At 43.0% G+C, this 25,103-nt stretch overlaps 2 protein-coding genes across 3 annotated transcripts in view; both read left to right on the top strand.

The window, feature by feature from the left end:
• Positions 1-960: 960 nt before the first annotated feature.
• LOC310995042 (helicase POLQ-like) lies at positions 961-20,029 on the top strand (the record flags this gene model as incomplete). Its single annotated transcript, XM_083983969.1, has 14 exons — positions 961-1,060; positions 2,410-2,550; positions 2,638-2,811; positions 6,580-6,758; positions 6,880-7,025; positions 8,081-8,222; positions 8,764-8,868; positions 9,656-9,860; positions 10,603-10,760; positions 12,310-12,408; positions 15,086-15,259; positions 16,725-16,838; positions 18,622-18,756; positions 19,731-20,029. 14 exons carry the CDS (start codon positions 961-963, stop codon positions 19,833-19,835), a joined length of 1,977 nt encoding a protein of 658 aa, XP_083840095.1. The 3' UTR covers positions 19,836-20,029.
• Positions 20,030-22,543: 2,514 nt separating this feature from the next.
• LOC310994735 (heparanase-like) overlaps positions 22,544-25,103 on the top strand; it is a 95,565-nt gene continuing 93,005 nt past the window's right edge. For both annotated transcript variants that reach the window (XM_083983537.1, XM_083983538.1), the window contains exons 1-2: positions 22,544-22,794; positions 24,109-24,227. In XM_083983537.1, coding sequence (XP_083839663.1) covers positions 22,550-22,794; positions 24,109-24,227 — 364 coding nt within the window. In that variant the 5' untranslated portion in view covers positions 22,544-22,549. The remainder of the gene's footprint in view (positions 22,795-24,108; positions 24,228-25,103) is intronic.

Below are 25,103 nucleotides of genomic sequence, written 5' to 3'. Positions count from 1 at the left end.
GGGAGTAGAGACATAATAGAAACAGTAGTCACGAGTAGAGACATAATGGAGACAACCGGGATGATGATGATTATGACAGACAGAGGCAGAGTGGAGACATAAAAGAGACACAGTAGAGACACCAAAATAGACAGTTGAGACACAGTTAAGATGTAATAGAGACAGTAGAGACACAGTAGAGACAGAGTAGAGTAGAGACAGAAGCAACACTAGAGTAGAGACAATTGAGACAGTTAAGATGTAATAGAGACAGTAGAGACATAATAGACACAATCAAGACAGTAGAAACACAGTTGAGATACAGTAGAGAAACAACAGAGGGAGTAGAGACACGATAGAAACAGTAGACAGGAGTAGAGACATAATGGGGACAACCGGGATGATGATGATGACACCGATCGATCGATCAACCAACCAGTGGAGCTCTGTTCACTCATGTATCGATCAGTCTGTGGATTGTTGTTTGTTTTCATCACTGATCAATCAGCTGGATCAGAAGTGATGCGTTCAAATGACAAAAAAAAACAACCAAAAAACTGTTTTATCTCCTTTTTTAATCAATAATTGAACTCATCATTACATCGATTATTGATTTTCTGTCATAGTTTCATGTTTAATGAGTCAGATGTGAAGTGAAACAAAGGTTAGAAAGAAAAAAACAACTTTAAACCAAAGAGACTTGATGTTTTTCCACTTTATTGAGTTTTAAAAATCTAAATTTAACGTCACAGTGATTTGATTCTCCCTTAATGTGGAAATGAAGTCACATTTAAAGTCACATGTCCAGTCAGAAAACATTCAGAGAAAGTCTTTGTCTTTAAAAAACAAAACAAAGGTCGTCATCTCATATTGATAATAATAATGATGATGATGAGGATAAATCCCACTTTTTTAGTTTGTTCTTTAACTCATCGTCGTCGTCATGGTTTTGTGGTCTCCAGGTCTCCTAAGTTGAGGGCGATGGCTCGAGCTCTGGCTCCAGGTTTTGTCCGGTTCGGAGGAACCAGACAGGACTTCATGGTGTTCAGCCCCCAGAGACGCAGCTCAGGTCTTCACTCAGGTAACCAGCAGCCAATCGATCGTCAGAATCAATAATATTGAAAGATTATTGTGTGATCAGATTTTTTTTAAAGGTACATTGTGTAACTTCTCCTGTTATCTATTCACGAAAATCGATTATTTTGTTCAAAAGTCTGTTTTTCATTAAAGCAGAAGTGAGTGATATATTTGTGTTAATATAAGTCTTAAATAGTTATATCTTCCGACAGCAATCACTTACATAGAGTGTTTGGACTGAAACACGGGTCTGTCAGTCACTCTGCTCTGCTCTGAGCCGAAGAGAAAACATTTATCGTATCCTACAGTTTTTATCCAATGAGGAGAGAGGACGGCATGCAGGGCTGTGTGTGTAGCCAAGGGACGCCGTGAATGTGGTGACGTAGGGACGAGGACTGTTATAGTGCGTTCAAGGAAACTCGTATTTTTCCGACCATGAAGTCGTACCAGTTCGATCTGGTACGAGTTCACCGGTCGGAAGTTACGAGTGGCCGTTATAGTGACTTTCACCGGTAAAACAGGTCGGAAAAACACGAGTGGGTTGCCTGGAACGCTACAAAGTCGTAAGTTGTGACCTGAAGCTGTAATTTACGATTTCAAAAGCCTGCCTGGAACGCAGCATTAGCGAAAACGACCGGACCACTCACTTCTGCTTTAACCAGTAATCCCCCCATCAACAAAGTGAAGTGTTCCTTTCAGCTCTGAATGAGCCGTTCATATCATTCATATCTCCATGGAGCGGGTAAGCTCGGTGCTGCTGCCATGTGGTGTCTCCATGTTTTTACGTTCAGTGGCAGCGTGACGGTAGGAAACCGCGGAAACTCAGCGGAGACACCGGAGCTGTCGGCTCAGGTGGAGGTGGCGTCTGTGAAAAGTCACCGCGGTAACGCAGTGAGGAGGAATGGAGCGTTACACTGATGCTGCATTCACCTGCAGTCGGGCAGACGGCCGTCGCTAACAAACCAGATGTCATTTTAGTCACAGAAGTCCAGAGAAAGACGGTAAAACAATACCACATCGCCACGACAACATATTGTCAGGTGTATTGTTTTGCCTCGTGCTGACGGACCACTTGTTTACATAGAGGCTTGTTTATGCCGTTACGTGCAGCGGCTGACGTCCATCTGCCGTCTGCCCAATTTCACGTGAATGCACCATGAAAAATATGACTGAGTTGCTTGCGATCTACAACCACAACGCTAGATGGGAGGAATTCTTACACAATGTACCTTTAAAAGCTCCTCCAAACACAACTTTTATGTATTTGACTCATGTTCATGGATAAAGACTCTGAGCTCAGGTGTTGATAGTGACTTAAAAGCCCCGCCCCCTTTTCCTTTCCTCTTCCCCCAGCCCCTTTGGCCCCGCCCACCTGCGACCAGCTGCTGCTTCCCCATTGGCTGGAGCGGCGTCTGACGGAGGCGTGGACTCAGCAGCAGGAGGCGCTGCTGAAGGAGGAGCTGCAGAGGAAATACAGGAGGGTCAAGTTCACAGGTACGAGTCCACCAACACACACCTGTCTCCTCCTCCTCCTGCTCCTCTGTTGCCGCGGTAACAGCAGCCTCTCCGTTTCTCCCCCAGAGACCACGGTGGACCTGCTGCACGACTTCGCCAACTGCTCGGGGCTGCAGCTGATCTTCGGCCTCAACGCGCTGCTGCGGACGTCGGCCAACGTGTGGAACGGCTCCAACGCCCGGACGCTGCTGCAGTACGCCGAGTCCAGAGGATACAGGATGCACTGGGAGCTAGGCAACGGTACGGAGGCAAAACACACACACACACACACACACACACACACACACACACACACACACACACTGCTCTGACATCACTGGTCAGGAGAAGTCTGAGTCAAAGTTAATACAGAGTCTGAGAACAACTTCCTCATGTTTTATGAACAAATAGTCAGTTTATTGATACGTTTTTAATGAAACAGACATTTACATACAAATTTAATCACATACAATGTGACGCCACCGACAAAAACAAACAAGAAAAGGGTTCAAAACAAAACAAGGATGTAAACGTACAAACATTAAATGGACAGTTAGGATACTACTACATCAAACTTACATTTCTTACATTTATTGTTTTGTTTTTCTACCTTGTCTCGATTTGTTGTGATTCTTTTTTTCTATAAAGAAATTTGTAGAGAAACAGAAGAGACATAATAGAGACTGTAGAGACACAGAGGAGACAGAGTAGAGACAGAAGGGACAGAGTGGAGACATAGTAGAGACAATAGAGACACAGAAGAGACAGAGTAGAGACAGTAAAGACAGAGTAGAGAGAGTAATGACACAGTAGAGACAGAAGAGACATAATAGAGACAGTGTAAGAGCCATTTTGCCCTTTTATTTGGTGTTTATTTTTGGTGTTTTATTTTGGTAGATTTTTGGTTGTTACTTCCGCTCATCAGGGGTCACGAGGGGTTATTTGATTGAGACGAACAAGCCACAGGTGTGGTTGATGGAGCACACGTTTTCTTTACCGTGACATGGCGTGACAGTACTGTAGTTAAAGCAGATATCAGTGGAATGTTTTTGTTAATATAAGTCCTAAATAGTCCTATTTTCCGTCAGCAATCACTTACATGAAGTATTTCAGCCTAAACACGAGTCTCTCCGTCACTCTGCTCTGCTGTAACCCGAGGAGAAAATTTTCCTTGTGGGATACAAGTGTTATCCAATGAGGAGAGAGAACGGCATGAAGGGCTGTGTGTGCAGCCAAGGGATGCGCGTGAATGTGGTGACGTAGCACGAGGACCAATTGATGCCTGACAAGGGCGGGGGCTGCTAACTCATGGTGCGTTCAAAGAAACTCGTACTTTGTGTTTTTCCTTCCTGTGAAGTCATACCAGTTCGATCTGGTACGAGTTCACGGGTCGGAAGTTACGAGTGGCCGTTATAGGGAACTTTCACAGACAACAGGATGGTAAAAACACGAGCTACGGGTTACCTGGAACGCTACCAAGTCGTAGTTGTGACTTGAAGCTGTAACTTACGGTTTCAAAAGCCTGCCTTGAACGCAGCATTAGCCGAAACGGCCGTGAAGCTGATATCTGCTTTAAGTTATTTTGTGGAAATAAATCAGCTTTTGAGTTAACATTGAAACCTTGGTTTGGAATGGTTTTAATTGCACCCATATGCACGCGTCAACATCGTGTTATCAGCCACCGTGTAAGTGACTTTCTTTTTATGGTTGGAGGAAGAGAAAGGACACTACAGACAGTATAGATAGTTGAAAGAGACAGAAGAGCCAGTAGAGACAGTTTAGACACAATAGACAGTGTAGAGACACAAAAGAGTAAGTAGAGACACAGAGGAGACAGAGTAGAGACAGAAGAGACATAGTGGTGACATAGTAGAGACAGTAGAAACATAGAAGAGACAGAGTAGAGACAGTAGAGACACAGAAGAAACATAGTAGAGACATAGAAGAGACAGAGTAGAGACAGTAAAGACAGAAGAGACAGAGTACAGAGAGCAGTGTTGGGAACGTTACTTTAAAAAAGTAATTAGTTATAGTTACTAATTACTTCTCCCAAAAAGTAACTGAGTTAGTAACTCCACTACTTCACTATAATAGTAACTAGTTACCAGGGAAAGTAACTATTGCGTTACTTTTTCTTTCTTTTTTTTTAAAGGAGCATTATCGCAAATACAGCAGTAATAGCATAAAATAAGCTGACATATGCAAAAGATGGGTCGGGGGGAGCCATAAGTAAATTTACAAAAAAAATCGCCAACAGTATAGTGTCCGTGGGGCAAATGCAGCATTTGTCTTTGTTATGATCCAAGCCGGCCCGGCGCTTGCTGCGTTAAAATGCACTCGTAACTCGCAAATCCGACCTCCGAACCGGACAAATATGCAACAGTAAGTAATGTAGCAGTGTTAGGGTGCTCACAGTCACTGAATCGCTGGTAGAACACTTTGTCTCCACGTCCCTGTGTCTTTCTTCAGCTGTCCTCTCAGCGTTATTAAGGAGGAGGACGTTTCAGTTGTTGTTGTCGTTGTTGTGGTTGTGCGCGACGTAGAGCTGCCGCTTCCACTAACGAGTTTTCTTTTTCCCGCGATTGCACGTTCATTCGGCCTGGTGAGGGAGGAGGAGGGGGGAGGGAGAAGGAGGGGGGGCGGGGGGGGGGACTAAACGAGGCTGCTCTCTCTCTCTGACAGCTGCCCACTTGTTTATATCTGATAAGCTCCGCCTGGCTCCATCTAGTGGCCGAATTTTGCGATAATACTCCTTTAAGTTTAAATATGTCGAAGAATTTGGATTTTTTTTCTCTCATTTTTAAATTGTATTTTATTGTTTTCATATATTTCACTGATCGCAATTATGGAACGCGAGTGTGTGTTTTATTGAAAGCGAGGCTGGTGTGTGCCTATGAAAATAGGTTACAGTGGGTTTTTTAAGTGCTGTGGCTGCCTACAAGCAAATCTCATATTGTCTCTGTACAAAGACAACAAAGACCTTTTTAAATGTGAAAACAGCAGAGACCTATTCAAGATTTACGTTTAAAAACAGGCGAAACATCGAAATTAATTTATTCATGGCCACATTAAAGCAGAAGTAAGTGGTCCGGTCGTTTTCGCTAATGCTGCGTTCCAGGCAGGCTTTTGAAATCGTAAATTACAGCTTCAAGTCACAACTTACGACTTTGTAGCGTTCCAGGCAACCCACTCGTGTTTTTCCGACCTGTTTTACCGGTGAAAGTCACTATAACGGCCACTCGTAACTTCCGACCGGTGAACTCGTACCAGATCGAACTGGTACGAGTTCACAGGTCGGAAAAATACGAGTTTCCTTGAACGCACCATAACAGTCCTCGTCCCTACGTCACCACATTCACGGCGTTCCTTGGCTGCACACACAGCCCTGCATGCCGTCCTCTCTCCTCATTGGATAAAAACTGTAGGATACGATAAATGTTTTCTCTTCGGCTCAGAGCAGAGCAGAGGGACTGACAGACCCGTGTTTCGGTCCAAACACTCTATGTAAGTGATTGCTGTCGGAAGATATAACTATTTAAGACTTATATTAACACAAATATATCACTCACTTCTGCTTTAAAGACTAGTTCAGACAATTGAAATCAGGTTCTGACCAGTTCAGACCAGTTTAATCCAGTTTAGACCAGTTCAGACCAGTTAATACCGACTTCAGACCAGTTCAGACTAGTTCAGACCGGCTTCAGACCAGTTTTAGACCAGTTCAGACCAGTTAATACCGACTTCAGACCAGGTTTAGACCAGTTCAGACTAGTTCAGACCGGCTTCAGACCAGTTTTAGACCAGTTCAGACCAGTTAATATCGACTTCAGACCAGTTCAGACTAGTTCAGACCAGTTTCATACCGGCTTCAGACCAGTTTTAGACCAGTTCAGACTAGTTCAGACCGGCTTCAGACCAGCTAATACCGGCTTCAGACCAATTTTGGACCAGTTCAGACTAGTTCAGACCAGTTTCATACCGGCTTCAGACCAGGCTTAGACCAGTTCAAGCCAGTTTAGACCACTGTAGATCAGTTGAAGCAGTTTAGTTACCAGTTCAGTTCAGACCAGTTTAAAGCAGCCAGGTCTCCTCTGTGGTTCTGTCCTCAGGTGGAGCTGAAGGAATTCGTCAAACTGAGCGACACCATCTACGAGGTCGACCCGAAGGAGGAGAACGGCTTCCGGTTCTCACGGCTCCTCAACTACAAGGTGACGATGCGTTCACTGACACGTCAGAGACACGGGATAAATGACGTAGATGTAGTAGAGCTGGTTCTGATGGGTCCGGTCTCTCTGGTCTCTCTGGTCTCTCCGGTCTATGTGGGTCCAGTACTCGAGCGCGATGCAGAAGTTGGACCCGGACCACATCATCGCCCTGGTTACCGAGGTGATTCCTGCCCACTCCTGTCTGGTCTTCTGTCCCACCAAGAAGAACTGTGAGAACGTGGCGGCGATGATCTGCAAGTACCTCAAAGAGTGAGTCCGACTGACGGTCCTGGTTCTCAGGGATGCAAACAGCGCGCCGAAAAGCGCAACTCGCTTTTTTCATGACCATTTAGGTGACTTGTGTGAATCGTTCAGATCCGAAGAGTTTTTGTTTTGGGGGGGGGGGGGGGGGGGGTCTCAGCGTCTCAGCGTCTCAGCTGGGGTCAGTAAAATGTTTTTCTAACAGGCTGAGACAGTGACAATCACGTGAAACTGAGGCGAACTCATTCATGGTCTCTGATTATACTGGTAACAGCCGACCTCCAATGTAGACGTGACATGCGCGCTCATTAAAGCGGCGCGTATCCGCGTGCATTCGGTGCGACGACGTCCGTGGAGCTGTGCGCCGCGGACATGCACGGTTCCCTACGTTGCTGTGTCAGGCAGGTGTTTCCCACGGAGCTCTGCCCCGTTTCAGAGGTGAAGGAAGCCCTAAGTGGAAAGACGTCGCCTCCGCGATGTAGAATGTGGTCAATTCAAAAAGTGAAACTAACACATTATAGGCCTATGTCCATTACACACTGAATGAAACATCCCATGTCTTTATTTATTCTGTTTATTTTAATAGTAATAATTATGACTAACATTCAGTGAAGACCTAAAAATCTGTATCTCCAAAATTGAAATATTGCAAAGGATTTTTTTTTTTTAAAGCATTTTTAATATAGAAATGTAAAAGCCTTCTGAAAACTATGTCCATCTATATGCACTCAATACTTGGTTGGGGTTGAACTACTGGAAATTGACTTTTCTGTCTTTTCCGTCTTTTCCCTCTGTGTCTCTGCAGGGACTTCCTTTTTTTTTGTAACTAAAATTTCTTTTTATTTTGATAATTTAAAAATAAATAAATCATCTTTATCACTGTTAAAATGTTTGATATGACCCAGTGGATGAATAAAACGTTGCTTTATCAGGTATGGCGGCCATTTTTAAGTGACTTTTCAAAATAAAAGCCCCATTTGTCAGTCTTGTGTCCACATATTAAACATAATTCCAGTTACCTGCTGCATCAAAGCCTGATACCGTGTGTCCCGTCGTCTCCACAGAGTCATCCTCCGGTCTCCGTACGTGGCGTCCGACTTCCTGAAGAGGAGTCAGTACAAACAGATGGTGGGACGAGCGGGACGGGCCGGGATCGACTCCGTGGGAGAGAGCGTCCTCATCCTGCAGAGCAAGGACAGAGTCATGGTGAGTGTTGACATGGACATCGACGACAGGACATCACTTAAAGTCGGTTCAGACCTTAGAGAACAAACTGATGGAGGCTTAATCAGAGGAATTGATCTTGTTCTATAGATATTGATATATTAAAATTCCCTTTACCATTTAAGCAATATTTTTTTCTTTACTTTTTCTTTCCTACATTTTTAAACAGACACAAAATGAAAAGGTCCCTCATCAAAGGTCTGGGCCCCCTGCATAGTTAGTAGCTAGTAGCCCCCCCTTTGGAAACTATCACAGTGTGTAAATAATAGTAAATTATTTGCATGAAAAATACGTCCCCGGTGTAAAAGGGCCATAAAACTAAAATAAAACACTGATATTGCTTCATATATTGTGCCCAAACTTTTGCATGATGACACTGTAAATCTGATTCATTTACGATCTGGAGCTGATCAATCCAGCATTGTAAAATCTCTTTCACTGCTGCAAAAACAGAAAACAAAGGTTCTGTGTTATGATGCTGCAGCTCTGACCTCTGACCTGTGACCTCTGACCTGTGTTGCAGGCGAAGACTCTGGTCTGCGCCCCGATGGAGAACTGTTACAGTAACCTGCTGCAGGACGGAGGGAAGGGTCTCCTCAGCCTCATCCTGTCTCTCATCGGCCTCAACGTGAGTCCCTGTGTCCGTCACCTCCTGTGTCCCCCCTCTCTCTGCCTCCACATTTCCTGTCTCTCTCAACTAGACTGTCAAATAAAAGCAAAAAAAAAGTCCCAAAATACTTTAAAAAAATAAATAAAACCAAAACGAACAATGTAAAACTAACTGAAACTCAAGTAGAGTCAGATAACATCAGCTTAGTTGTAGTTTTCTTAGAGATGTCTAAAGCTCAATATGGGACGACTTGGAGTACGAAGAGTGAATGGAACCTAATGAGGACTGATGGGAACATTATTGGATGCAACTAGAAAGAAAAACTGCAACTATTCCTCGATTAATCAAACAGTAATTGATTATTTAACTACACTAGACAACTATTTTGATAGAAAAAAGTCAGAATTCTCTGATTTCAGCTTCTTCAATGTGAATATTTCTGGTTTCTTTGTTCCTTTATGACAATAAACTGAGTCTCTCTTTGGTTTCTGAACAAAACAAGACATTTGAGGATGTTTTTCAACATTTTTTAACATGTTATTGACCAAGCAACTAATCGATTCATCGTTTAAATAATCAACAGATCATTTAAATCCCACAAATGTGGAAGTTCATCTGACAGAGGCTTAAAACCTAAATCCTGAAATAAAAACTAGTTAATTCCTCACAAATAAAAACTATAAAACTGTTTCATCACTTGTTCAACTCACTAAAACTAAACTGGAATAAAAAAGCAAACTGAAAATAAAAACTAATTAACATTTTAAAACTATACTAACTGTGTGTGTGTGTGTGTGTGTTGCAGATGTGCACGTCGGTGGAGCAGCTGTGGGAGTTCCTGAAGGGGACGCTGCTGTGGGTGCAGCAGGCCGAGCTGTGTGTGGACCGTCCGCTGAGCGACGCGGTGGCGCAGTGTGTGGACCGGCTGAAGGAGAAGGAGCTGGTTACCGTGACGACGGAGGGCCCTCAAAGCCTGGAGGTCACCAAGCTCGGACGGGCCACGTACAAAGGTGACTGTGACATCACTGTAGCTCCTACTGACAGTTTAAAGGGATAGTTCAACATTTTGGCAAATTGGCCCATTGCCATAATCCCTATAGTCATAGCAGTAGGTTCGTTACCTTTAATTGTCGGTGCAAGCTGTTTTTAGAACGGCGGAGCAGAGCCGTGAGCTGCTCAGAGCTACGCTACTGAGGATATAATAATGGGATTTCTTGGTTTCCCTCATCAAACTCATCAAATACACAATCCAACAACTCCACAACGCTCTGGTGGACAAGTTGTGACCTGCACATTCACCACGCTATGAGATAATAACACAACGTTACCACACAGAGTTGTTTTAGAGGGAAATACAGAGTCTGCTTGCTGAAAAACTGTCCCTGAAGGCAACGCGCATCAGCGGTTTTGCATGAATTTCCCTCTAAAACAACTCTGTCTGGTAACGTTGTGTTATTATCTCATAGCGTGGTGAATGTGCAGGTCACAACTTGTCCACCAGAGCGTTGTGGAGTTGTTGGATTGTGTATTTGATGAGTTTGATGAGGGAAACCAAGAAATCCCATTAGCCTCCGTAGCGTAGCTCTGAGCAGCTCACGGCTCTGCTCCGCCGTTCTAAAAATAGCTTGCACCGACAATTAAAGGTAACGAACCTACTGCTATGACTATAGGGATTATGACAATCCCTTTAACCTGTGAGGCGTTCAGGGAACCTCTGTAAAATGCACCAACCGGCCGTCCTGTGTCCCTCAGGCTCGGTGGACTTGTCCTACAGCGACGTCCTCTACAGAGACCTGTCCCGCGGCCTGGAGGCTCTGATGCTCAACAGCTACCTGCACCTGGTCTACCTGGTGACGCCCTACGACCTGGTGGCTCAGGTCAAACCGGATTGGATGGTTTACTTCAGACAGGTACAGGAAATATGCAGGAGAAGAAAATAAATATATTAAAAGTATTAAAACACAAACAAAGTCATTTCAAAAACATTGAAACAAAGAACGTAACTCCAGAGTCTTTACGTCTTTCTTGTTTTCAGATCTCCAGACTGATTGTGTTGATGTGTTGTGTGATTTCCTTTTCAAAGCGGCAAAAACATGAAGTTGGATTTAGTGAATTTATGGTTATGAATATGAGCTTATTCATAACCATTAAAGCAGAAGTCAGCGATCCGGTCGTTTTGGCTAACTTCTTGTCAGCCGATGGAGTTAGCAGTCCCCGCCCTCGACATGGATCTATTGGTCCTCGTCCCTACGTCACCACATTCACGTGCATCCCTTGGCTGCACACACAGCCCTTCATGCCGTTCTCTCTCCTTATTGGATAAAGGTTGTAGGATACAAGGAAGTATACAAGAAGTGACTGACAGACCCGTGTTTCGGTCCAAACACTCTATGTAAGTGATTGCTGTCGGAAGATATAACTATTTAAGACTTATATTAAAGCAGAAGTAAGTGATATATTTGTGTTAATATAAGTCTTAAATAGTTATATCTTCCGACAGCAATCACTTACATAGAGTGTTTGGACTGAAACACGGGTCTCTCAGTCCCTCTGCTCTGCTCTGAGCCGAGGAGAAAACTTTTATCGTATCCTACAGTTTTTATCCAATGAGGAGAGAGAACGGCATGCAGGGCTGTGTGTGCAGCCAAGGAACGCCGTGAATGTGGTGACGTAGGGACGAGGACTGTTATGGTGCGTTCAAGGAAACTCGTAGACTCGTGTTTTTCCGTCCTGTGAAGTTGTATCAGTTTGATCTGGTACGAGTTCACGGGTCAGAAGTTACGAGTGGCCGTTATAGTGACTTTCACAGGTAAAACAGGTCGGAAAAACACGAGTGGGTTGCCTGGAACGCTACAAAGTCGTAAGTTGTGACTTGAAGCTGTAATTTACGATTTCAAAAGCCTGCCTGGAACGCAGCATTAGCCAAAACGACCGGATCGCTTACTTCTGCTTTAACACAAATATATCGCTTACTTCTGCTTTAAGATAATTATATTAATAGTATATAACAGATTTCATACAATTATTGTAGCTCAAAGTGCTTCACAATAAAAGAAGGAACATTTTAAAACGAAACATGACAAGAAAAGAAAAGAGATAAAGCAACAATAAAAGAACAAAAATATTATCTTGCCCTAACGTTAGTACAGAGCATTTATGAAGGTTGCTGACCTGTCGTCTAGTGACTCTCTAAGAGAGATATTAACGTAATTGGGGCGATGAGACTGAAAAGAAACAGAACGATACATTTTATTATCCAGAACAAAGTTTCTATCGATGTGCTGACAGAGAAAAGTAAAAGTCTGCAGGTGAGGACGAAGCTGCTCTGGTTTACAGAAGCAGCAGAGGTCGCTAATGTGTTCTTTTAAACCTTTGCATGAAGACATTGGAGGGACAGATTCGTCTCTGTCTCTGTGTGACGCTGTGTCTTTGTGTGTCTCTTTGTCTCTGTGTCTCCAGTTCACTCTGCTGTCGGTGGCTGAACAGAAGATGTCTGCGGCCGTCGGCGTGGCTGAAAGCTTCGTGGCCAGGAAAGCTGCAGGACAGGCGGTGAAAAACGTGAGGACACAACAATGATGATGATGATGATGATGAGCTCTTTAACTTTAGGTTAAACATTTGGCGGGGGGGGTTGAGGTCTCTGTGCCCATATAAGGATTTTTTTAAACCAAAAAAGTCAGTGTGTATGTGTCCTGTAAAATTAGTAGTCTAATTCTCCTCTTTATTTAGTCATACCCGTATTCGTTACAGTGGTAAAAGGTGTTTTAATAATTTACATCATTATTATAACAACATTATTCTTACGGCTTTTATTTTGATGTTAATCAGTTGTAGTGATTAACATGTTTATTCTGACAGGATTAATGCTAATTATTAATTTATCATCCAACAACTTGTCACTGTGTAGATATTTCTTACCAAGAACCAAATTTGATTTAGAGAGAAAATCCTAGCAACACATTTACTCTGACGTCCTCCATAGCTTTACCTCCAGCTACTAACAAACTGTCAACCAGGAAACTCAATAATGTGACTGTTTCCTCCTTTGGACGGTTGGTTTTCTCCTTTTATATGATGAACCAACTATTTAAATAGTTTAAATAACTGTTCAAACAAGGAAGAGCTTCCTGGACTCGTCTCTCAATTAGAGAAGAGAGATGTAGGAGATGTAAAAACAGAGAGAAACTGTCTTTAGACCAACACTACGTACGGTACTGAAACAAAGTTAAACATTTCTTATTGTCAACATCGTCATATGATATTGTGTTGAGCCAGAGTTAGATATTATCTCATCCCTCAAACAGCCGCTGGAAACAGAAACGTAGTTTGGACTCGTCTTCTGTTAATTTCTAATCCAGCTGCACGCGACCGGGAGAGATCAGGTTGTTTACGTTGCTACACGCTGGTGCTCATGGGAAATGGAGTCTTCCTTCAGGCAAAACACGACCGCTTTGGTCCACTGGCACCGCCCAAACTCAACCAAAAATAAAAGTTCTTTAGTGTTGCTTTAAATCAATAAAATGCCTTTATTTATCAGGCATCATCACAATGACGTTAAAAATAACTCATCAAGACTTCAACAGGGAGTCAACAAGAAAGAGTTATTTTTAATAATTGTGACGATGCCAGATAAATAAAGTTATTTTATTGATTTAAAGAGAAGAAAGTGCCTTGGAGTTGTTCTCTGTTTTCAACTAACAGATATCACTGTGACACTTTTTATGTAAATGAGGCAATATCTAATTAAATATGCTCTAATTTGCATACATTTCCAGAACAGAAATCTGAACAATGGATGAAGCCACTTTAAAAATTCTTGTTTTATTTTGTTGACAGTTTTTACAGAGAAGGATTTTGGATATCTCTTTTTATCACTCTGTAAATGAGAAAATACTGTCACCAGCCCTAAAATAAATCAATGTCTCCATGTTTTTAGTAATAAAATGTTGTATAAATGAGGCTGTGAATGATATATCAACAATCCCCTCTGTAAAAACCTTCAGAATATAGAAAGGGATCAAACTTTGGTCGTTTGGTGTTATTGTCAGTCGTACTTTTATGATTTGTTGCTGATACAGAGAAAATGACAATTTCAGAGAACTTTACAAAGACACCTGACAGGACATGAGTCAAGCGCTGGCTGATGCAACTTATTTGTGCCCAAAGCGTTGACTTTATTTAGTTTCCACGACAGGATGTACACGACAACACTGTGACTTCTCCACTGACTCCAGAGTCATGTGACTCCACCCACGGCTCATTCTAGGAGTTTTTATATTTAGATGGTGTAGAAGCCGTTTGTCAAAACAAATAAAAGTTTCAAATCAAACTTTAGATCATAAAAATCAAAGGGCCACTGCTGCACCGTGGGTTGTGGTGTAGATGGAGAGGAAGAAAAACATAATGTCCAATCAAATGTCCAGTTTCAACAAAAAAAACGTGTTTCATTTAACCAGAAAAGCAGCGAACAAAGAACAAAGAAAAATCCTGTGGTAAAACCCATTAGCCCACCCAGGTGCATGCTGGTCCCTTACCGACAGCCTACCTATATAATCTCAGGTGAATTAACCAAAACACAAATAATAAATAAGAGAACACCTAAACTAAACAAATACGGTGATAAGAAATCTAATTATAATGGGTAACACTTTACAATAAGGGCCCCTTAATTAACATTAGTTAGTACATTACATTATAAAGCATTAATTAACTGTTTACAGATATATTAACAATCATTATTATATTACTTAGGATTAGGAAACACATTAATTAATGTAGCCTATTAGTAAGCAGTTAATTAATGTTTACTACTCAAAGTTAGTTAATAAATTATTAAGTGATAATAAAAGTTGAATAATACAATTATTATTACTACACATTACTTTATATATTAATGCTTAATAATGTACTATTTAGTTAGTTAGTTAGTTAGTTACAGTTTATTTTGGACATGTTAAAAGAAATAAAACATAATACAGTAACGTTAATTAAGGGACCCTTATTGTAAAGTGTTAATGAAATCAAATAAATTGATTCAGATATACTCACTACATGAAATACTAAACTAAACAGCACTAAATACTAACATTAAATAAATAAATAAATAAATAAATAGCTCCAACAGATCGTTTATTGGCCTTGTGGCTCCTTTCATTCTGTTCCAGTTGTGTCCAGTTTTATTGGCTGGATTAGATGTATTAACCCTCTCTGTGTCTGTGTGTCTCTGTGCGGTCAGAGTGCGGACGCGGCGGTGGTGGGCAGGATGTACCTGGCTCTGGTCCTGTTCTCTCTGCTGAAGGAAACCGACCTGTGGTTGGTGTCGAGTCGCTTCCAGCTGAGCCGAGGCTTCGTCCAGACGCTGCTCAGCTCCTCCTCCGCATTCTGCTCCTGCGTGCTGCACTTCACCCAGGTAACAGGCCACGCCCCCTCACACACACAGGCCACGCCCCCTCACAGACAGTAGGCCCCGCCCCCTTCCCCACACAGGCCACGCCCCCTCACAGACAGTAGGCCCCGCCCCCTTCCCCACACAGGCCACGCCCACTCCCACACAGGCCACGCCCACTCCCACACAGGCCACGCCCACTCCCACACAGGCCCCGCCCACTCTCACACAGGCCACGCCCACTCAACCAAGAGAGGCCACGCCCACTCACAGACAGCCCCCCCCCCACTCCCACACAGGCCACGCCGAAGGAAGGAAGGAGGAAGAAAGGAAGGAAAGTAGAGAGAGAAGAAGGAAGGGAGGAATGGAGAGAGAGGAGGGAGGAAGGAAGGAAGGAGGGACAGAAAGAAGGGAGAAAGGAAGGAAGGATGGAGGAAGAAAGGGAGGAAAGGAGAGAGAGGAAGGAAGGGAGGAAAGGAGAGAGAGTGGAAGGAGGGAGGAAGGAAGGAAGGATGGAGGGACAGAAAGAAGGGAGAAAGGAAGGAAGGATGGAGGAAGAAAGGGAGGAAAGGAGAGAGAGGAAGGAAGGGAGGAAAGGAGAGAGAGTGGAAGGAGGGAGGAAAGAAGGAAGGATGGAGGGACAGGAAGGAGAAAGGAATGAAGGATGGAGGAAGAAAGGGAGGAAAGGAGAGAGAGAGAGAGAGGAAGGGAGGAAAGGAGAGAGAGTGGAAGGAGGGAGGAAGGAAGGAAGGATGGAGGGACAGAAGGAAGGGAGGAAAGGAGAGAGAGGGGAAGGAGGGAGGGAGGGAGGAAGGAAGGATGGAGGGACCGAAGGAAGGGAGAGAGAGGAGGGAGGAAGGAAGAAGGGGTGGAGGAACAGAAGGAAGGGAGGAAAGGAGAGGGAGAGAGGGGAAGGAGGGAGGAAGGATGGAGGGACAGAAGGAAGGGAGGAAAGGAGAGAGGGGAAGGAGGGAGGGAGGGAGGAGGGAGGGAGGGAGGAAGGAAGGATGGAGGGACCGAAGGAAGGGAGAGAGAGGAGGGAGGAAGAAAGGGAGGAAAGGAGAGAGAGAGGGGAAGGAAGGAAGGATGGAGGGACCGAAGGGAGAGAGAGGAGGGAGGAAGAAAGAAGGGGTGGAGGAACAGAAGGAAGGGAGGAAAGGAGAGGGAGAGAGGGGAAGGAGGGAGGAAGGATGGAGGGACAGAAAGAAGGGAGAAAGGAAGGAAGGATGGAGGAAGAAAGGGAGGAAAGGAGAGGGGGGGGGATGGAGGGACAGAAGGAAGGGAGGAAAGAAGGAGCAGTAAAACAGATGGAAGGAAGGAAAACAAGAGGGTTAAGGTTAGAAAAACAGACAGGCCCCGCCCACCATGCGTCTGTGACTGACAGGTGTGTGTGTGTGTGTGTGTGCGTGCGTGCGTGTGTGCGTGTGTGCGTGTGTGTGTGTGTGTGTGTGTGTGTGTGTGTGTGTGTGTGTGTGTGTGTGTGTGTTAGGAGCTGGAGGAGCTGTGGCCGTTCCGAGCGCTGCTGACCGAGCTGACCCGCCGGCTGAGCTACTGCGTGAAGGCCGAGCTCGTCCCCCTGATGGAGGTCACCGGGGTCATGGAGGTCAGTCACACGCCCTGGGGTCAAAGGTCAGAGGTCACGGAGAGACGCAGGTTTGGGTCCAGTGTTGGAGCAGAGAGAGAATCTAGTGATTGATAATCGATTGATTATTTGCCGCTTTTTTTTTTTTAACAACATTAGAGTGAATGAGAAACTAGAACAAACATTTCACTTCATTTTGACTCAATAATCGATCAATACTGATCAGTTTCAGACAGGAGAGAGAGAGAAACAAGCCTGGTTCTGATGAAACAGAAAAGTCTTGTGATCAATTAATCTGATTGAAATCTGACAGATTAGATATAAACTCAATCCGCAGCTGTTCCAATAATCAATCAATCATTCAATCAATTTTATGTTTTAACAAATAAAACAAAACTTCTTAAACTGGAATCTGTGAATTCTTCTGCAATTTTTTCTTCGATTTTTATTGAGCTGAAAGACGTTCAGAGGCAGAGAGCATCAATCAGTCAATCAATAACCAGTATTTGGATCTAGCGATTGATAATCGATCGATCATTTGAAGTCATCTGCTGCTGCTCATTTTACATCAGAGTGAAAGAGAAACCAGAACAAACATCTGACTCAATAATCAATAAATACTGATCAGCTTCAGCTCTGAGAGAGAGATGGAAACAAACCTGCTTCTAATTAAACAAAAAACAGTCTCATGATCAATGAATCTGATTGAAATCTGACAGATTAGATATTAGTTGTTCATCTGCAGCTGTTCCAATAATCAATCAATCAATTTTATTTATTTATTTCTTAACAAATGAGACCAAACATCTTAAACTGGAATTTGTGAATTCCTCTCCAGTTTTTATTTTTTATTTTTATAGAGCTGAAAGACGTTCTGAGACATCAATTGATCAATCAATCAATCACCAATATTTTGATGATTTAATTGATTATCTTTATTATTTATTTTATTTTAAGAAAAAATAAATGATAAATGACGTCCAGAGCCCTATGTTCTACAATCCGGTGGGGATATGGGGGGAAGAGAAGGAGGAAGAGAGGGCTGTGTGGTACAAGGGAAGGCTGTACCAGGGGATCCTGAGGGAAGAGAGATTATGTTAAATCAACCAAGATAGAACAGAACAATGCACAACAATACACACTAAAAGACTGCTATCCAGTGATGATAAAATACTAAACAGTAAAACATTTACACATTCCATAATTTGCCATTAAAAAGCAGTTAAGTCTGGTTTTACAATCAGAAAGGGTGATGAATGCCTGTAGTTTTAGTGTTTTTTTGGAGATTGTTCCAGCCAGAGGGAGCAGAGTACATGAATGCCCTTTTACCAAACTCAGTATGAGTTCTGGGGACAGAGGCAGATAGAAAGTCCAGAGAGTGCAATCTGTATGTATGATGGGTTTGATGTGAGAGTGAGGTAGGTGCAGAGAGGTATGAGGGAAGTAGTCCAATAATTGCTTTATAGATGAAGGTGTACCAGTGTAAAAGCCTACGTGCAGACAAAGACAGCCAGCCTACTTTAGCATACAGAGTACAATGATGGGTGAGTGACTTACAGCTGGTAATGTATCTTAAAGCACAATGATAAATGGCATCCAGCATAATGCAAAGAGGTAGAGTAGGCATTCATGTACAGTATGTCACTATAATTCAACAATGGGATAAAAGTAGCTGCAACAAGCCTTTTTTTTTTAGAGACAAAAGAAAAACAAGATTTATTTCTGAAATAAAAGCCCAATCTCACTTTTAGCTTCTTTACCATTGTATCTGTGTGTGTGTGTGTGTGTGTGTGTGTGTGTACAGTGTCGGGCGAAGCAGCTGTACGACGCCGGCTACAAGACTCTGACTCACCTGGCCAACGCCGACCCGGCCCTCCTGTCCCGCTCCATAGAAAACCTCTACAAGAAACAGGCCAATCAGATCGTAGCGTCGGCGAAGGTGAGGCTCCTCCACCTTCATCATCATCATCATGGTGGCAGCTGTGATGTCATTAAAGGATAATAAACGTTTTTTTTTACAATCTGGACCTTATTTCTAGCATAAAATCCGATCATTTCCTCATCCAGATAACTTTGGTGTCATTACAAGTGGTTGTGATGAAATGAGCTCCAGCCGAGAGCCGCGTATATCCGTATAATGGAGTCTACAGGGCAGCAGAATGCAGCCTCTAAATAACACATTATCTGCAGAGAAACTCCTTCATTTCACCAATATTTAGTTCTGATAGGCTAGTGCTATTCCCCTCTGAGTCCGGGGTTAGCTGTTATCAACATCCGGGGTCTGTAGGTCGACCTACTGACCTCTGACCTGGATGATGTCATCTCTGAGCACCGCGCGGCTCATTCTGTTAATAATCATTCTGCTTCGGCATTCAGGTCCATTTTTATCTCAACTAGCCGGAGCTTTAGTGAGTCCAGGTTGAGGAGAGGAAGCCTGTGGAAACTGAACTTCATCCAGCTGCTCATTTTGTTCTGACAAGTCAGAAACACACAGAAACGAACCGTAGCATTAGCGGTAGCAACAAGCCGCACCGCGCGGCGCTTAGAGACGACATCATCCAGGTCAGAGGTCAGTAGGTCAACCTACAGACCCCGGATGTTGATAACAGCTAACCCCGGACTCAGAGGGGAATAGCACTAGCCTATCAGAACTAAATATTGGTGAAATGAAGGAGTTTCTCTGCAGATAATGTGTTATTTAGAGGCTGCATTCTGCTGCCCTGTAGACTCCATTATACGGATATACGCGCCTCTCGGCTGGAGCTCATTTCATCACAACCACTCGTAATGACACCAAAGTTATCTGGGGGAGGAAATGATCAGATTGTATGCTAGAAATAAGGTCCAGATTGTAAAAAAAAAAGGGTAATTATCCTTTAACTGGTGAACAGATGACGTGTGTTTGTGCTGCAGATGCTGCTCAGTGAGAAGGCGTCGGCGCTGCAGGAGGAAGTGGACGAGCTGCTGGCTCCGCCCACCGACCTGCCCACCGCCGAGGGGGCGGGGCCACACGGCTGACATCATCATCGTCATCATCATCATCATCATCATCAGTCAGCTGGTTTCTGGTTTTATGGTTTCATTTCCTGCTATAATGGAGACTCCCGTGACCAGACTCTTGACGATCATGGAGAACGAGGTCAAAGGTCACAGAGGTCAATTATTTATTCTGTTCATCAACCACCTGTAAATAAATAAAAACATCTGGATGAGTCGATGTCGTTCAGTTCACACATCTGGAGCTCTGTCAGCTGCGGTTTTTTAAATAAAGACACAAAAAAAACAACAACTACAGTTCTTCATCTGCAGGTGAGTTCAGGTCGGATGGACAAACAAATAATTTAAACATTTCTACAAGAAATTTGGTTTAATAAAAGAAAATAATATTGAAAATCAAACACATCAGGAATCTTTATGTGGAATTTTTACTTTTTTCTCAGTTAACTAACTTATATTAGTAAAATATTGATGATTGATTTTCTATTTAAAAAGACAAATTAAATCCTAAAATGCAAACTGATCAATGAAATTCAACATGTGTTCAGACTCAGATGTATTTAAAATATTAATATAATTTGAATTATGTTGAGTTTTATAATGATACAAACAGAAGGGCAGATGGATCAATCATCAAAACATCATGATAAACTAATATAAACAGAAAATATCATCAGAAAAAGCAGTGTATTACAGTGACTGATGTGATTAAACCAGAACATTTACTTTATATAAACACATTAGTGTCACAGTTTTACAGTTTAATCTTCCCAACATTTTGTCCAGTACTTGAACTTCTCACATTAACAGGTGATCAGAGCAGTTTTATAAAATGATGTAATAAAGATCTGATGAAAAATTAATTCATCTCATGTTTTATAGAGATAGAATCCATCTGCTTCATGATCAATAAATATATTGTTAATATATTTCAAGTTTTCTCCACCTGGTTCCTTAACTCAGCTGCTTTTTATTAAAGTTTCATTATAAGTGAGACACTACAGGTGAACTGGGTCAAAATTTAAACTAACAGATATCACTGTGACACTTCCCAAGTTTATCTCTTACATTATATGATACGATACGATATGATAAACTTTATTGTCCCGTTCAGGGAAATTTGTCTTGGACTCTGTAGCTGCGCCATAAATGCCTTGATGGCCACAATGACAAAAAAACAATACACCTCCGCCGTACCAACCCAGCAAACACAAGACATAACAGCATTGCACATATCCCATAACATAACACATATACACCTCATAAATTCACCATAGTAAGAGCACTATAAGAATTATTGTACATTAAGACAATTGTTTTTTGTATTACAAGTTTTGTCAAATTTTATGTTTAAATATGTAAATGAGGCAATGGTGTTTGTAAGTGCTGCTGAAGTGGAGATTTCTAGCTCAGAGTCTGAGTCTGAAAAACTCTTTTTGAGAAAACAACTTCCATAGATTGTTAATGTCAATCCTACTTTTATGATTTGTTGCTGGTACAAAGGAAATGACAATTTTAGAGAACTTTACAGTGACACCAGACAGGACATGTGTCGGACTAACTTTTGGTGAATTTAGACAAAAGAGAGACAAAATGAAGTAAAATAAAAACCTTCATGTGGATTTTCTGCCATTTATTTTCACTTTTATGAAAGAAAACTTGTTAAGGAAACAAAATAGCGTAATATCTCAAAACTGATCAGTGCATAAAAAAATAAATAAACAATGTTGTGTCTTACTTTAACCCTCTGTGTTGTCCTCCTTGGTCAAGGAAGGATGGAGGGAAAGAAGGGAGGGAGGAGGAGGAAGGGAACAGATTGGGTCAAGGAAGGAAGAATAAAGGATGAAGGGAGGAAGGAAGGGAAAAGAGATGGTGGAAAGAAGGAAGGAGTGGGGAAAGGTGAGAAGAGAGGAAAGAAAGGAAGGAAAGGAGAGAGGGAGGAAGGAAGGATGGGGGAGGAAAGGTGAGAGAGGAGAGGAAGGAAGGAGGGACAGAAGGAAATGAGAGAGAGAAGGGAAGGAGGAAGGAAGGAAGGGAGGAAAGGAGAGAGGGGAAGGATGGAGGAACAAAAGCAAGGGAGAGAGAGGAAGGAAGGATGGAGGAACAGAAGGACGGGAGAGAGGAGGAAGGAAGGAAGAAGGGGTGGAGGAACAGAAGGAAGGGAGGAAAGGAGAGAGAGAGAGAGGAAGGACAGAATGAAGGGAGAAAGGAAGAAAGGGATTAAAGGAGAGAGAGAAGAGGGAGAGGAAGGATGGAGGGACAGAACGGGAGAGAGAGGAGGAAGGAAGGAAGGGAAAAGAGATGTAAAGAAGGAATGAGAGAGGAGGAAGGAAGGAGGGACAGAAAGAATGGAGGAAAGGAGAGGGAGAGAGGAAGGATGGACGGACAGAAAGAAGAAGGGAAGAAAGGAGGGAGGAAGGAAGAAGGGGTGGAGGAACAGAAGGAAGGGAGGAAAGGAGAGAGAGAGGAAAGAAGGAGCAGTAAAACAGATCGGGTCAGTCTGACAACAAGAGGGTTAAAGTTACAAAAACAGAAACATTCCGCTCCATTGTGTGTGTGTGTGTCTCTTTGTGTGTGTGTGTGTGTGTGTGTGTGTGTGTGTGTGTGTGTGCGTGTGCATGTGATGCCGCTCCTGTGTGATCCCAAAAGGAGAAGCGCGTGCCCGACGGTAAACAGACCTAGTAACGTTACAGGAAGTTGCTCACGTGCAGCTGGAGCAGCAGCAGCAGTCAGACATGGTTCACCTCGCGCCGCTGCAGCTGCTTATTCTGGTCTGGCTCGTGTCGGTCCGGACCCACGGGATTCGGACCCGGACCGGAGGAGGAACAGGACCACCAGAACCACTGGACTATAACGGGACCGTGACCGTGGCCGTGACCGTGGACTTGTCCTCCGTGACGCACCGGGTGGATCCGCGCTTTCTGTCCGTCACCATCGATGCGAGTCTGGCCACGGAGGAGAAGTTCATGTACCTGCTGGGGTCGGTGTGTGTGTGTGTGTGTGTGTGTGTGTGTGTGTGTGTGTGTGTGTGTGTGTGTGTGTGTGTGTGTGTGTGTGTTAATGAAGCAGCTTTTCCTTCTTCTTGACTCTAACTCCTGTAACCGGAGCTCCGTTGATCCTCCGGGTTAAAGCGGCTTCAATCCAGCGACTCTGTCCGCAGATCAACGCTCAGGGCGCGGCCACAGGTCCGACTCATCCCCGGGGCTGCGCTCCGGGAACCGGGAGGATGATGATACACAGACACAAAAGAGACAGTAGAGACACAATTGAGATGTAGCTAATAGAGACAGTAGAGACACAGTAGAGGGGGTAGAGACGCAATAGAAACAGTAGAGACAGAAGCAACACTAGAGTAGAGACATAAAAGACAGTTGAGACACAGTTAAGATGTAATGGAGACAGTAGAGACACAGTAGAAACAGTAGAGACAGAAGCAGCACTGGAGTAGAGACATAAAAGAGACAGTATAGAGACACGATTGAGACATAAATAGACACAGTGGAGACACAATCGAGTCAGTTGAGATAAAGTAGAGAAACAACAGAGGGAGTAGAGACATAATGGAGACAACCGGGATGATGATGATAATGATGACTATGACAGACAGACAGCGGCAGAGTAGAGACATAAAAGAGACAGTTGAGACACAGTTAAGATGTAATAGAGACAGTAGAGAAACAACAGAGGGAGTAGAGACACAATAGAAACAGTAGACATGAGTAGAGACATAATGGGGACAACCGGGATGATGATGATGACACCGATCGATCAATCAACCAACCAGTGGAGCTCTGTTCACTCATGTAGCCTATCGATCAGTCTGTGGATTGTTGTTTGTTTTCATCAGCTGGATCAGAAGTGATGCGTTCGAATAACAAAAAATAAACCCAGCTCCTTTTTTAATCAATAATTGAACTCATCATTACACAGATTATTGATTGATTTTCTGTCATAGTTTGATGTTTAATGAGTCAGATGTGAAGTGAAACAAAGGTTAGAAAGAAAAAAACAACAACTTTAAACCAAAGAGACTTGATGTTTTTCCACTTTATTGAGTTTTAAAAATCTAAATTTAACGTCACAGTGATTTGATTCTCCCTTAATGTGGAAATGAAGTCACATTTAAAGTCACATGTCCAGTCAGAATGAAAACATTCAGAGTGAAAGTCGTTGTCTTTAAAATACAAAACAAAGGTCGTCATCTCATATTGATAATAATAATAATGTGGATAAATCCCACTGTTTTAGTTTGTTCTTTAACTCGTCGTCGTCGTCATGGTTTTGTGGTCTCCAGGTCTCCTAAGTTGAGGACGATGGCTCGAGCTCTGGCTCCAGGTTTCGTCCGGTTTGGAGGAACCAGACAGGACTTCATGGTGTTCAGCCCCCAGAGACGGAGCTCAGGTGTTCACTCAGGTAACAGCAGCCCATCGATCAGCACGATCAATAATATTGAAAGGTTATTGTTATTGTGTGATTAGATTTTTTTTTTTTTAAAGCTCCTCCAAACACAACTTATATGTATTTGACTGGTGTTTATGGATAAAAACTCTGAACTCAGGTGTTGTGACTAGATAGATAGATAGATAGATAGATAGATAGATAGATAGATAGATAGATAGATAGATAGATAGATAGATAGATAGATAGATAGATAGATAGATAGACAGACAGATAGACAGATAGATAGATATAACTTTATTCATCCCGAAGGAAATTATTCGGCCAGGCCGCTCCAGAGGAAGATAATTAGTTAAAGCAGAAGTAAGCAGAATGTTTGTGTTAATCTAAGTCTTAAATAGTTCTATCTTCCGACAGCAATCACTTCTATAGAGTGTTTGGTCTGAAACACGGGTCTGTCAGTCACTCTGCTCTGAGCCGAGGAGAAAACTTTCCTTGTATCCTACAACCTTTATCCAATGAGGAGAGAGAACGGCATAAAGGGGCGGTCCTCTCTGTGTGTGCAGCCAAGGGATGCGCGTGAATGTGGTGACGTAGGGACGATGGCGGGGACTGCTAACTCCATCTGCTGACAGGAAGTTAGACAAAACCACCGGATCACTTACTTCTGCTTTAATGTTTCAATCTACATTTTGTAATAAACAAATTATAAGTATAATTTGATATGACCAAGACACCTAAAAACAAAAACACGGCCGTTTTCATCAATTTACAAGCAAGTGGGCAACACACATACATTGGAGTGAATGAGTTTTCTGGGCGCTTTTGCAATACCCATATCCTGCCACTCGGGGCGCAAAACCCTTACCACGGGAGTCACTCGTTACTCTC

This window comes from Trachurus trachurus (genome assembly GCF_905171665.1).
Source record: "Trachurus trachurus genome assembly, chromosome: 12".
Classification (NCBI taxonomy): Eukaryota; Metazoa; Chordata; class Actinopteri; order Carangiformes; family Carangidae; genus Trachurus; species Trachurus trachurus.
The sequence above is the reverse complement of the archived record's forward strand: the minus strand, read 5'-3'. Positions and strand labels throughout refer to the sequence as shown.